At 41.7% G+C, this 14,764-nt stretch overlaps 2 protein-coding genes across 4 annotated transcripts in view; both read left to right on the top strand.

Annotated features, from left to right (window-relative positions):
- The window catches only part of AP1G1 (adaptor related protein complex 1 subunit gamma 1), an 84,967-nt gene extending 80,276 nt beyond the window's left edge, over window positions 1-4,691 (top strand). For 2 of the 3 annotated variants that reach the window (XM_008139978.3, XM_054710305.1), the window contains 2 exons: window positions 1,912-2,010; window positions 3,497-4,691. In XM_008139978.3, coding sequence (XP_008138200.1) covers window positions 1,912-2,010; window positions 3,497-3,598 — 201 coding nt within the window. In that variant the 3' untranslated portion in view covers window positions 3,599-4,691. The remainder of the gene's footprint in view (window positions 1-1,911; window positions 2,011-3,496) is intronic. The other variant, XM_054710306.1, reaches the window with a different exon arrangement.
- A 6,608-nt stretch (window positions 4,692-11,299) lies between these two features.
- The window catches only part of PHLPP2 (PH domain and leucine rich repeat protein phosphatase 2), a 72,730-nt gene continuing 69,265 nt past the window's right edge, over window positions 11,300-14,764 (top strand). Inside the window, exon 1 of the mRNA XM_054710326.1 lies at window positions 11,300-11,436. Coding sequence (XP_054566301.1) covers window positions 11,338-11,436 — 99 coding nt within the window. The 5' untranslated portion in view covers window positions 11,300-11,337. The remainder of the gene's footprint in view (window positions 11,437-14,764) is intronic.

Here is a 14,764-nt window from a genome sequence, read left to right as displayed (position 1 = left end):
TTTAGACTAAGTTAATCTAATTTTTGCAGTGACATATGAAGGAAATTTCATATGTCACATTCAGACCACACATTTTTAGAAATTTAAGTCCTTTTATTTGTGGTTACGGCTGATTTTGCAATCTTCTTTATTTGCCTTTTTTAGGAGCCAGAATATTGTTGATATTTTAGAAACAGTAAAATGGTTACAATACTAGTTGTAAGTTTCTTAACCTCTGTGCCTCAGTTTCTTCATTTGCAAAGAAAGGTGGTGTTAAGGATTATCTACTTCAGGAGGAATAAAAGAGTTTTATGTCCCAGATACTGTTTTAAGTACTTTCCATGTGTTCAGTGCTCAGTAAGTGTTAGCTACTGCAACTTTAGGGTCCTATATTTGTCACTTTAGCCTGCTGTTCTAGCAACACATCATCTCTGCTCGTAAAACATTGTCTTATTCTTGGTGCTGTACTGTACTATGCCTGTTTGCATAACAATGATATATCTTGGATTTCAAACTCTCATACATAGCACATAGATTCTAGGACTAATTTTTACTTTTTATTATCTCTGAAATTGAGGTACATTTTAAAATTGATACCTTGGCATAGTTTAATTGGCAGCATGTTTTTTTTTTGCCTCCGTGGTATATAAAATAATGGTGTGAATTATAATTGATGGTATCTTATATTTAATTAATAAATATAAATAAGTGAATAATATTTTAGCTTACATAATTTATCTTGACAATAGAATTATGAATACGACCCAAATAATAAACATGTGTATTGAGATTAAATCTCTACTCTTAAAATTTTTGGCTTCAGAGAAGACTGGGTAGAATTCCTACTCTCCCTCCTCCCCTTTTTCTCTTTCCTCATCCGTTCTCTCTCTTTTTCACTTCTCTCTCTTTCTCTCCTTCTCTTTCCCTCTCTCTACTCCCTCCTTAATATTTTAGAAGACTGAACTTTCAGGAAAGATATTTTAAAATTCTATGGTTTGCTTGTGTTGCTCATAGCACTTCCACCTTTGTTACCTGTAAACAAACAAAACCCACCAGCCTGCAACAGATGGCTTTGGTTTTCCAGGTCTTTTGCTCTATGGACTAGTTCTGCATGTGATTTTTCTGTTAGGACCTTGTGTGCCCAATGGAGCGATCCATTAACAAATTGGCTCTGCCAGCTTTTCCTTCACCTCTGTCACATAGGAGTAGGCCTTGACAGAGTCCAATTTTGCTTTAGAAAGCAAAAGTTCAAGTTTCCGCATCCCAGCCTGTAGTTAGTGACTGGTATGCTCGTTTGTTATTTTTAGAAAGCTTTTTTTCATTTCTTTTTAGCTTCTTTTTTAGCCACAGACACCTGTTTTTAACCTGCATAGTTGACCAGTTATTGTTAAGTGAGGTTGCCAGAACAAGAATTGGTCACCTTTTGAAAACTAGTAGGATAAGGTTCTTTCTGCCAAAAAGGGGAGCAAGAAGGGCTTATTGCTCGTTTTCATGATCAAAGACTTCCTGGAATTTTATAAATACCAGGAAATGGTAGTCCACCCACATACTATGAATTGTGGATTTCTGGAAAACAAATAGAAAGTAGTAATAAGTAAATCTGTTACTTAAACCATCATCTGGGTGTCTGACTTTTTAAAATATATATATTTTTATTGATTTCAGAGAGGAAGGGAGAGGGGAGAGAGAGAGAAATATCAATGATGAGAGAGAATCATTGATCGGCTGCCTCCTGCACACCCCCTATGGGGATCGAGCCCAAAACCTGGGCATGTGCCCTTGACCGGAATTGAACCCAGGACCCTTCAGTCAACAGGCCATTGCTCTATCCACTGAGCCAAACCAGCTAGCGCTGACTTTTTTATTTGTTGCTTCCTCTGACATCATATTAAGTGTATTATTCTTTCTGAAGATGCCCTTTGTTCTCCCCAGACATTCCAGCTGCAGCTTCTGTCTCCTAGCAGCAGCGTTGTCCCAGCATTTAATACGGGGACCATCACACAAGTCATTAAAGTTCTGAACCCACAGAAGGTGAGTAGCACATTTGAAGACAATATCTGAGAAAGGTGCAAGCATATTTCTTGAAATAAAATTCTGCTTTGTTTCTCTGGAGTTTTTTGACTCACAGTCATAAAAAAATCTGTGAAAATGTCTGGTCTAATCTTGTTCTTTCGAAGATAATAAACAGAGCCCAGACACATTAGATGATTTAGTGGCATCTTATAAAATGCAGCTTTAAAAAAATTCTCTATTTAGAGGCTTAAAGGTCTAGTTTTTGCAGGAGTGTGGAAGTTTAGACATTCTAACCTTTACACAAGTTGCAGTCTGGGGTAAGAGCATTTGTTGAACCAAAAATCCATATTTCATGTAATTGTTAAGGATGCATAGCAAAAGTGGAGACATTTTAATTAAGCAGCCAAAGGAAAAAATAGCTTTCGAAACTAAAATTAAACAATGCTTTTATTATGTCTTTTCAAAGAAGTAAATTGCCTCCACTTAATACTAATCAATTGACTAGTTTTCAGTTTCTAGAAATGATTCAGGGAATTTCTTCCTTTGAAAGATTTCTAGTAGTGCCTCATAAATACCAGTATGATTTCATCCTCTTGTAACACTTGTCTTTTCTCTGCTATTCACTGTATTTTGAGTATCTACCTATAGCACAATTAGAAATTCCTTTGACAATCTGATACATAGAATAAAAATTTTCTTAATGCACTAATATTTGAAATCTGCCACATAAAGTGAAAAGTACTTATAATTGCGTTTTCTTAAAAACTACTGCTGTTAACTATAAGTTAACTCTTTTTGTTTTTTTCCCTTCTTTATGCCTTGGGAATGAAATAAGTTTATGTTCACTTTCAGTATAGGTTTTACAGTATGTCTGAATGTAGCGCATAAAATGAGTATATGTTTACATCATTTTTCTAGAAAATTATATATAAGAGTTGAATCTTATTGAAAAGCACTCAGCAAATGTTACCATGAAAATGCTCTCGCGTGGTTTTGTCCTGTTATTGCAGTTCTAGGATCAAAGTCAGCGATGTGTTCTGGAGATGCCTGACTGCATGAGGTTGCTTCTGTGGCTGATAGCTAGAGTACCAGGTGGTTTTTGCTGCTGCTGTTTGCCTGTATGTCATTTTTAATTTTTTAAAAATATATTTTTATTGATTTTGGAGAGAGAGGAAGGGAGAGGGGAGAGAGAGAGAGAAGCAGACAGACAGACATCAGTGATGAGAAATATCCATTGGCTGCCTCCTGCACGCCCCCTACTGGGGATCGAGCCTGCAATCCAGGCATGTGCCCTGACTGGGAATTAAACCTGTGACCCTCCTGGTGCATGAGATGATGTTCAACCAACCGAACCACACCAGCTGGGTACCTGTGTGTCATTTTTAAGAGACAACTTTGCTTTAAAATAATTTTGTTTTCTCTAAGATTAAAAGTGTATTTGTGGACTGGGAAGATTCTAGAGATTTCATTTCATTGTATAATTTGTGATTTTCTTTTCTCACAGCAACAGCTGCGAATGCGGATCAAGCTCACATATAATCACAAGGGCTCAGCAATGCAAGATCTAGCAGAAGTGAACAACTTTCCCCCTCAGTCCTGGCAATGAGGGTCTGGCACCATTCTTATTCTTACCCCACTCAATCAAAGGAACTCTGGGAAGGAGGTTGTGATTGCTGGCAAGTCCCCCCCAACTGTACCATGGGCACGAGGAGCTGAAGAGAACTGTTGAGGAGGATTTTCCTAAAGTAATTGCTGACCTTGAAGCATTGTTAAAGACTAATCTCCTCTCCTCCACCGTTGAGGCCGGCTGCTTCTGGAGGCTAGTTTGCACTCTTCCTCCTCTTCCCTTTTTCTGCACTTCTCTACCCCTCCCACATTAACAGCCAGAATCAACATTCCCTGGGCCCCTGAGGAAAAGCAGCTGGTCTGGAGGAGAGGACTGGAATCCATGGCAAGAAAACACTCACACTGTCTCTGCAGCAGAGTTGCCCCTTCTTTATACTGTGTTTCTCTGTGGACTGGGCGAGGTGGGGTATTTATTCCTCACTAGCTGGGTCACCATCATCAGGCGCTTTTTACATCTGGCATTCAGAATGGAAATGTAACCATGGACATTAGGGAGACCTGCCTTTTCTACTGGTTCCCCCAATGTTTGAAAGGCAATAGGCTCCTGGTAGCCTTTTCTGTGCTTTGCTGTATTCACACAGACACACACATGTATGTATGCTTGTTACCAAGAACTGGTCAGACTTTGAAAGGTTATTTGTAAACACTGGACAGATGCAGTTAAAAAGAGCTTTTGTTGAGATTTGGCATGAAGGATATGGTGCTCTATTTGTAATAGAAACTTCCAAGGCTCTTCCAGTTCCCCTTCCTTTCCCTTCTTGAGCTGTAGTGATGAATACTCTCCATGATTTTCAAAATTGACTCCCCTTAAAGTGTAAGGTGGACAACTTCTAAAAGATATTCTATATAAGTAGTTATTAATACCCCTATTCCCACCACAAATTTTAAAGTTTCTCTTAAGCCTATAACTTGCCTGATGAACTATGGTAAATGGGTGGAAAGAGGAATTTACCACTTTTAAAGATTAGACTCTCTAACAAAAGCACCTTTGCCCATAGGAAGAGTTGAGTATCAGACTCATCCTAGAGCATATTGGAGTCATCCTCCATTACTCCAAACGTCCCTTTTTATTTCCTGAGCCTGGCTTGGACCTTGGCATTCCGTTTGAATTCCTTCTTCTAACTGGAACATTTGTGTTGTATCTGTAACACTGGCACTGAAATAAAGACCACACGGTTAAAGAAATCTTTCCTATATTGTACTTTATGGTGTTGGAACGAAGCCTTGTAGCTTCCTTGTCCCCTATGTCAGAGGAATGGACACCATAAGTCAGGGATATCCTTTCCTGAGTCTGAGAAGTTGGTCTCTTGAGAGAGGCCAGTCTCATGAACATCTGCATCAAAGACTTGAGATCTGGAGCTTTTTAAAAACTAGTAGGAGTGCCGAATGCTTTTTAGAAAGGACCCTTGCGATTTCAAACCTTAACACTCAGTTGCTGGAATACGGTAGGGTGATTCCCCTGTGGCCCACGTTGAATGTACTGTGTACGTTCAGGTGCACAGGCGCCATGTCTGATAGACTAAGAAGAAAGGAAGAGTCAGGCCCACCTTGCTCTTAAGATGTTGGTATCATTACTGTATTGAGTACAGTATAATGACTACCTTGGCTTCGGTCTTAAACCTGGGTACAAACATCCATTTCCCCCTCCATTTCCCCAAGCCTTTACTTCAAATCTTCAGTGTCTTGTCAAATCTAGCTCTGTATCAGATGCTAGACTATTCCTTACATTTGACAAACTGGCGTTGAACTAAAGGCTCCAAAGGGGAAACTTCCAGGTTTTACTAATATATAAGAGCAAGATTTGCTAAAATTTAACTCCACTGGGTAAACGGTTGGCTGAGTCAAGAACAGGACATTACCTTGTGCGTAGTTTTCAGTGAAGTAAGTGTGGACTAGTATGTATTTTTCACAACTGCTCTGCCTGTGCAATGAAAAATCGCCTTTAAAGGTTTCTTTGCAGACTGATTTCATTGGATGGACACTTAATGCTGTGAAACATGATAGGATTAACACAATGTTGGTGGATTTCTTGACTAGAATTTGTCTAACATTCCTCTTTGTGGTAGAGGCTTTATTTTCTCTCTCATGTGTATCGTTAACCAGCTCAAGCTTCTTTAGTTGAACTGAGTTGAATTTGAGAAATCTGCTGAAGACCAAGCTCTAAGGCAGTGCTAGCTGAGGAGATGGAAAGGGTCTGCGCTTGTAACAGCATCTCCTTGGGGGATCATAGTTTTAAGGTAGAGCGTTGTGTGATCAGCCATAGCTTTGTCTGGGAGGAATAAAAACCATGGCCTTAACACAAAGGGTGCTGTGGAGAATATGAAGTGATTTCAGAGCGTGAACCCTACCGAGCACGGGACTGAAGGACTAGAGGTCAGATTACTGCCTAGGATACTGATGGTTGTGAAGACTGTTTCAAATGATCAGATCTTTGAAAGCTTCAGCGTGCCTTAGTTTCTAGGATCGGAACTAGTTCTCTCTCACTTGGCCTTGCTGCTAAAAGGAGAAATCTCTTAATTGCTATGAATAACTTTTAAACATTTCAGTAATTTCTTTCCCTAGTATAACCATTCAAGGGGGAGCAAATTTGGATCGATTTACAACTTTAGAGCCATTGTGAGGAAAGAGTGATTTCCGTGGCTGTTTTAATAACTTCAGGGTGATAGCAGTGAGCCTACACACACTTACTTGGACAATTTCACATGCACTTTTACCTCATTTTTTCCTCTTCTAGAGTAGTTTGTGTCCTAGCCCTTCCCAACCCTCCCCTGCCTCCCCAGTTATACTAAGGGAGAATTCATCTAAGTTATCTTAAAAAAACAGTAGGGAGGGTGCTCTACCCGAGAAACTTCTCCCATAATGCTCCGGTGCTGTTACCTTGAGGTGACTTGGACAGTCATGGAATGTTTTATGCTGTGTATGGTGATCATCTGTTCATTTTAAGGTATTTCTCATTTAAAGAAACATTCCTCAGTGTAACACTTGGGAGGGGATTCTTTCCTCTTGCTAGGTTAAAGATGTCCGTACCTCTTGTTTGTCCCCTTCATATAAAAAAATAGACTTTGAAAACTGTCCAGCACTAACGGTTCGAGTATTTCTATCTATATAACATGCTTTCTATTTTTATGTTCTTCTAGAAGAAGTTGGCAGTTAGGGGATACTGTTTTTGAGATTCAACATCATTATCTTCTGCATTGGAAAATTTCGGGGCCATGAGAACTAAAGGAAAGAGATTGAATGTGTATATATTTTTTTCTAGTGAATGTATTTTATCCACATTGTCCTAAACTGAGAGCTGGAGAGTAAAAAGTGGATATTCAAAAACTGGTTGGTGGAGAGGTGGTACAGGTTCTCATGCGTTTGGGAGTGGGAAGGATCACTGAAGAGAAGACTGCTCAGAATGTGTTGAAGATTAAAACACTCTGACCAGCTTTGGCTCAGGAGGGTGGGGCTGCTTGTAGAACTGGAAGCGAATAACTTTTTCAAGCAATAGCAGTGAGTGGGTCCCACCTACGGGGTTCTAGGACCGGGAACATTTAAACAGAAGAAAATGCTGAAGCAGCTTGTACAGTTGCTTCATGAACTTCCACGAGGCCGATTCTGGCTTCGGGATGGAGCATTGGAGTTTATTTGTTTTTGTGTTTGGAACCTGCTGTTGCGCTTTGTGTGTTTTGTTTTTGTTTTCTACTTGGGGGCCTCATGGGAAAGAGCTTCTGAACTCTTTCCTCTGTGAACTCCCACTGTGTCCCTGTAAAGTCCCTTTTCTTTCAAAATATTGTAAGTTACGTTTTCATTAAGCCCCATCACATCTTCTTTACTGTAAAAATATTAAAGGCTGTTTCCAAGTGGGACAGCTAATGAAGTTCTAATTATTGCAGACATATTTTTGAGATGTAAAAAAAATTTAAAATTAAATGATAAGCCTTAGAGGCGAGTGAGGAATAAAATGGATGTAAACATTTACATGGGATGCATTAGAATTCTGCTGTGTGTATTGTCTTTTGGTTGAAACAAATTATGAACAGTGACTAATAATAAAAAAGTCAATACTCAATGATTTAAAATTTGCTTTCTCGATTCTTACAAGTAGATTAGAGAAGCCTTGGATGAATTCCTATTCCAGAACTTTGAGCTAAACTAGTTGACCAATTGATGTTCCTTTTATACACAAATCTCACCAAGAGAGGAATTTGAACAACTTAAAAAAAACCCCACATACTTCTAGTTGTAGACAGTGAAAAGTGTAATTGGAAATTTTAGCTAGATGATTATGTCCATAATTATCTTCTCTACAATGGAGAATTCTCACACAAAGAAATCATATTAAGGTGAAATGTGTATGAGGGGTGGTCATAGCGCTTTGGTTCCAATTTGTGAATTGTTCAAGTATACCTGTGACTGGGAAGCGGAAGGCTTAACTAGCCAAAATGAATTATACTTCCTGATCTATTTTATACACACTCTTCCATAAAAGTGAGAGTGGTTGGAAGTTCAAAGCTTTAGCTTTTCTATTACTCAGATGATTCCTAACAGTCCCCGATTGAGAAGGAGAAAGATGTAGTCCTTGTCAGTTATCTAGTTTATGCAGAAGTGCCCTTTGGCACTGTTTGATAAGTGACATTTCTATAATCTTTACTTATATGTGGCTTAACATCTTTGTTCCTAATATTAAATTTTGTTAACACCTTCATCTACATGTAATTAAATGAAAATATAAAAGCTACAATAGAAAAGTTTAGCAAGTAATAGATTCCAGATATTTACTTAAAAATATAATGAGTTGAAAAAGAAAACAAGACAAAAATGTAATGACTTGTGTTCCAGTTTGAACTTCAGTCTAGAAAGACCACATTAATTTTTACCACTTTTAAGGGTTTTCCATGCTATTTTCTCCCCTAGTTCAATTTTCCCATCTTCCAAAAGCATAAAAATGCTCAAGGAAGAAATTTCTTCAAACCTTGAAGCCAGGTAAATACTGCCTGTCTGTTTATTTGGAACTGAAATAAGGAATATCTAGCCCTGGCCAGGTTGCTCAGTTGCTTAGAGCGGCGTCTTAATAATGTCATGGTTGTGGGTTTGACTCCCCGTCAGGGCACATACAAGAATCAACCAATGAATGCATAAATAAGTGGAACAACAAATTGATGTTTCTCTATCTCTAAAAAGAAACAAGAAAAAGAAACATCTAAATCTGCTCAACCTGTGATAGAATAGCAAGGGTTTTAGGCCTAAAGGTGACTTTGTAACCATTGAAAGAGTGGGGACAACCTATTATTAAGCCAATGTAGTTGGCTTATGGTTCTATGAAAATCTGATATGAACTTTCCCCTTCTTTAGATATTCTTTCCATTTTGTAGTGAGCATTAGGAAAAACCCCTGATATTAAAGTGTGTGGGTGTGTCTCCAGGTGGGGAGAAAGGTATGCACAGCTGCTTATAGGAAGGATAGGATACGGAGAGGAAAAAAATCTAATGACTTCTGTCCCTTGCTTTGATCCAAACAGTGATTTTTGTAACAATGAACCTGCAGTGAGGGCAGATGGATTTTTGCACCAAAAAATCCCAGAGGAATTTATTCTTAGGGTTAGTCTTAGCTATTGACAATTTCCAGAAATTGTAGTTACATAACCCTTGGCATACATAATGCACACTGCCTTGAACTGAGGAGAACATGTATATGTGACCTTTGAAACAGTATAAAACATTAATGGCAGTATATGATTTGAAAACAGAATCAACTGGTTGTCACTACTTACTGAACTGGATCTTAAATCATGGAGACCTTTAAAGAGAGCTGCATCATAAATGATCCCCATGCAGTATCTGGGCTGGTAGCTTTAAATTTTTCCCCCTTTTGACAGAGGTACTACTATTGTTAAAAAAGTACTAAATATATAACTTTGGCATATGCTTGCATTTTGAATTGATGCTTTAGCCCACTATTCCATTAATTTAAAAAACAACAACAGTCATCTACCACTGATCTTGCCCAGCCTGAATGCAAATGCTGGTCCTTGGGACTTCCTTCCACTTCAGGTGTTCATTCAATACAGAGCCTCTGGAAAAGGTAATGCGTAATAAATACATCAAGAAACAGGCTTTTACACACACTAATCCTGAGCCATGTTTTTATTCTTTCTACTGCTTGTTCGTCCTTGGTCAGGTCCATTTTTGTCTCCATATTGGTGCCTAGTCTTACAAACAAGTGTTCTTGCTAGAAGTTACCCAGTAAGCACTGAAATAGAGATCCAACTATTTTGAGTAGCTTTCTTCAAAGTAATTTCAAAGTAGAGGGAAAACCCCAGAGGTAGACAACCTAGGAGCTTTATTCACCTTACACCTAGACACAGAGACAAAAAAATTTTCATTATAATGAGACAAAGAAATGAAGATGACTGGAGACTGAACTTTTGTATATACAAGGTAACTCATGTAGTGACTAAATTGACAGAAGAAACAGTTTGTACAGGGTCAGAATCTTTGCAAGAGTCAAATTTTGTCTTGGAATTTAAAGTATCTCCAAATGCATACCTATCGTAGTACTATTGTAGGTCACAAACTCTTTTGTTCTAAGACTGCAATTAAAACATAGTTGGTCTGGACTGCAGCAATGGATAATAGATGATACAATCTTTACCAATTATTCAAAGCTCAAGAAATTATTTTTTTGCAAGTTGCTCGAGGATTCAGCAATACCTTTGGTAAGGGGAATACCTAAAAATCCAGAAGTCTATGTTTCCTAGGAAAATTTGGAACAGAATTAACAAGAATACTCTGAGGAACTGAGTGAATCTTAAATTTGGAAATTCACATTTATAATGGCTATTATGAATCCTTACTATGTGCTAATAAGCACGCTGCATCACTCACAAAATCTTCAAAATAACTGCTAGGCAGATGTTAATTTCTGTTTCACTGCTTCGTAACGAAAGTCTGAGATCTAGTAACTTGCACAAGGGTATATGCCTAATAAGAGGTAGAGCTGAGACTTGGAATCAAGCTTTCTGATTCCAAATTTGGCCCCCTGGCCGGCCACAAAGCTACCGCCAATGCGGGAACTAGAAGAAGAAAAACTTTTTAAAGATTTTTCTGAATCATCTTTGCAAACAATTAAATGGCTCACAGATACATAACAGCTTGAGACAGAGAACCGAATTCTGATTTTACTACGTAAGGAGAAGGGGAATTAAAACGTGGCTGGGAGGAGAGTTAACATTTTGTACACAGGGTTGGATCGAATTTGCTGAATGTCGTGAGCATCTCCAATAAGGAAAAGAAAGGTCCTCGCTAGGGTGAGTCTTCTCAACAATTCGTTCAACTGGGAAGGGAGGAAACAAGTCACAAGAGCCACCGTCTGTGGAGAGCTGCGTCCTGTCACCACTGACACCTGCCCTTTGTCCAGCCGGCACTTGGGAGGCGGGGATTGCAGTGAACCACCCTCCCGGCGCCTCCGTCCTCCGAGGCTGCCGACCGCGGAGGCCCAGCCCTGCGGGGGCGCCCGGCTCCGCCCGCGGGGTCCGCACTTCCCACCCGCCAGCATGCGGCTCGCGGCGCCCCGGACGCATCTCGCCCGCAGCGACGCAGGTCCGAAGGCTGCGGGAGGGCGGGGCCGGGGCGGGACTGCGGGCGCGGGGGCGGGGCCGCGGGCTGCTCGCGCGCGCCTCCGAGGCTCCGCGCGCCGTCGCGCCGGCCGGGCGTCCCTGTGCAGCCTCTGCCGCCGATGGGGGAGGTGGAGCCGGGGCCCGCGGGCCCGCTCGAGCCCCCGGAGCCGCCCGAAGCGCCTGCGAGCCGCCGGCCGGGCGGGATTCGGGTCCTGAAGGTGAGGCGGGCGGACAAGCGGGTGGCAGGAGGGGGCGCCGGCGGGGAGCGGCCGCCCTTGCCTCGCGCGTTGGCCGAGGCGGCCGGCGACCCCCGCCCCGCGTCAGTCAGTCAGTCAGTCAGTCCGCTGGGCTGCTCGGCCGCCCCGCAGCCCCGCTCGGGGGGCCGCGGCTCCCGCCCGGGCCTTCGCGCCTGGCCCCGCCGAGGCCTCGGCCGCCTGCGGCCCCTCCGCTGCCCATCCCTGGCCGCGAGCCACCCTCCTCGCAGGCCCACGCCTTGGGTCCAGCGTCCTCCCGGCCGCCGCCGCCAGCCGGCTCCTCCGGGACCCGGGGGCCCGCCACTGCCTCCGCGGCCGGGCGCCGCACCGGGGGGCCGGGCGCTGCCGGCCCGAGAGCCCGGCTGGAAGTACGCAGGGCTGCGCCCGGACACCTGAAGACATCACCCCAGCGCGAGGATGGCGGCGGTGATTGGCCCGGCGCTGCGGGGTGCGCGGCGGGGGCAGGGCGGGGAGCGGGCCGGCTCTGCCCTCGGGCTTTCCCACCGAAGTTCGGACCCGCTGCCCGCTCCGACGCGAGGCGCCCGCCCGGCAGCTCGTCCCGCCCCGCCCGCCCGGGGAGAGAACCCCCGGAGGAGCCCCGTCTCCGGGAACCGCTGGGCGTGTTGCAGGAGGGAGGAGGGGCTGGACAAAAAGGGGCATTCCTGCTCGCCGAGCGGGCCTGACGATCGGGGGGACGCTAACGGGGGAGCCGTTACGCAACAGGCAGCTTGCGGGAATTCTGGCAGGAATTGGGGGGAGTAGGAGGACGTGAAGGCAGATGCAGGCAATTGCGGGGGGCGGAGGGGGGAGTGGAGCCTGGACGGCGATGACAAGAAGTTCAGATGCACAGGGAATGCGGGATGGGGCGGGAGCAGTGAAGATGGTGAAAAGGAGTGGTTGTGGGAGACTCTCAACTGGATGGAGTTTTCTACTGGCCCTCGGAACACTTGGAAAGAATTTTTTCTGGAGGTCACATATGTACACTAGGTGTTTCCTGGAGATGGAAGGGAATTCCTTCTGGAGCTTTAGAAGAGGAGTCAGCAGGATTTAAAACTTTCCAGGGAGAAGGAAGAGAGAGATAAAAAAAAAAAAATTAGAAGATTAGATATGTTTCAAAATCAAAAATACTTTGCAAAAACAATGAAAATCCATGATGTTAAAAAATGCGTTAATAGTCGTTCATTGGGAATGAGGGTGAGCACAATATACCTGTCATTAAGATTGTTAGCAGGACGTCACAGAGATGGGAACACTGAAAAAAAAATCATAGACTTGAAGCACCTGGTGAATCCATGAAGCCACTAAAATACTGAAGTGCTTTTGCTACTACCTTCCAGTCTTAATCCAGTGATTTAAAGAAATAACTTTTCATAGTTTATCTCCACTTGTGCTTAAACCTTGTACATATTTGCTGTAACTTACTTAACCATAAGCTGCAAATATAATTACCCAAATGCTTTTGGATATTTATTTAAAACCATAAGGTCACAAAAATGTAAACTGTGAATGAACCAAAAAAAAAAAAAAAAATCAACCAGCTGGACTTATCAGGAAATGGCAGGCCTGAGAGATAGGTAATCCCCTCTGGTCTAGAAGGTAAACAACTTTAGCTTTTTTAAATAATTTTTTTCCTTTTTTTTTTTTGTGGGGAGAGAGTTATGAGAGGGAAGGAATTGAGAAATGACCATCTTTATTGCAGGGTCCTGCCTTCCTACACTGCCCGGAAGTGGTTCAACCCACCACGGGTTCCCTGGAGTTCTACTCTGGGGACCATTAGAAAGATTCCAGAAATTGATCTTGATTACAGTGCTCAGCTGGTGGTGTGGCAGGCTGACTGTCGAAGACGCTTGAATCTCTCGGCTTTATTGCATATGGTTAATGCTTTATATAATCCTTGCAAATAAATGGGATCGACTATGGAACATAGGAGCTATGCGTTCTACATACAGAAGTTCCCTTAAATAGCTGAGTGGTTGAAGTTTGTGCCAAGTGAAACTGGAAAAGAATATGTAAATAGAAGACTTTCTGAATTGGGAGGAAAGTGATACTCTCCAACATATTATTCTCTGAAGACCCTTTGGAAAAGACATTCTTTTTTGTAACGATTTTATACTTAATACCAAATTATGGACATAATTTTCAGAAAATCCAGGTCTTCATAAAAAGTCTAATATAACTAAGCTAGTGTAGTTTAGCCAGATTAGCTCTAGGTCCATTTGTATCGAGTTTTGGAAAATTTGATTCAAAAGGTGCTAAAGATGTACCCCTTTATAGTTGTAGTTGGAATATAGTAGTGTGATGTTATTATTATTATTTTGATTTTTTTAGAGAGAGAGAGAGAAACATCAATTTGTTGTTTCACTTATTTATGCATTCATTGGTAGAATCTTGTATGTGCCCTGACTGGGGATTGAACCCACGACCTAGTGTAATATTTTTAATACTCTTAAGGTTATTGGGAGTACCTTTGAAGCATACATTTTTCTAGATGTTTCCTCCAGTTTGGGGATTTTTTTTTTTTTTTTTTTTACTCTGTAGAAGATATGAAGTTATAACTAATCTAGCCAGTGAATGTGATGAGATTATTGTTTTGAATAATAGTGTTTTGAATTAAATACTGAAGTGAGTACTTAATTCATGGCTTACTCTAAAGACTTTGCTTTCTAGAAATATCTTTAAATCTTAAATATGCTTTTTATACATTAGTTTGATGCAAAAGGTGATTATACTAGTGGTTGTGTTCTCTTATAGATAAGTTGATCAACAGTTCTTATGTAAGAGTAAGGTTGGGAGGAAATAAAATGTTCTCAGTCTAGCAATTCCAGTGGAGTAGTGATTGTAAAAGCTGAAAGCATCTCTGAGGACGGTACTGGCCTTTCCAGAAGTTACCTGATGCTCTTTAGGCCGTGGGTGGGGAAGCTTTTTTTCTGCGAAAGGTCATTTGGATGTTTAGAACATCATTCATAGTTCATACAGAATTGTCAACTTAGCCCTAACTGGTTTGTCTCAGTGCATAGAGCGTCGGCCTTCGGACTGAAGGGTACCAGGTTCGATTCTGGTCAAGGGCATGTACCTTGGTTGCAGGCACATCCCCAATAGGGGGTGTGCAGGAGGCAGCTGATCAATGTTTCTTTCTCATCGATGTTTCTAACTCTCTATTCCTCTCCCTTCCTCTCTGTAAAAAATCAATAAAATATATATTTTTTAAAAATGTCGACTTAAAAAATTAGCCTGCTATATTAAACATTTAATTAATTCACCCTTAATGCCTTGGCAGGGCCAGACCAAATTA

Source organism: Eptesicus fuscus, chromosome 21, assembly GCF_027574615.1.
Source record: "Eptesicus fuscus isolate TK198812 chromosome 21, DD_ASM_mEF_20220401, whole genome shotgun sequence".
Classification (NCBI taxonomy): Eukaryota; Metazoa; Chordata; class Mammalia; order Chiroptera; family Vespertilionidae; genus Eptesicus; species Eptesicus fuscus.
Note: the sequence above shows the minus strand (reverse complement) of the source record. Positions and strands in the feature narration are given on the sequence as shown.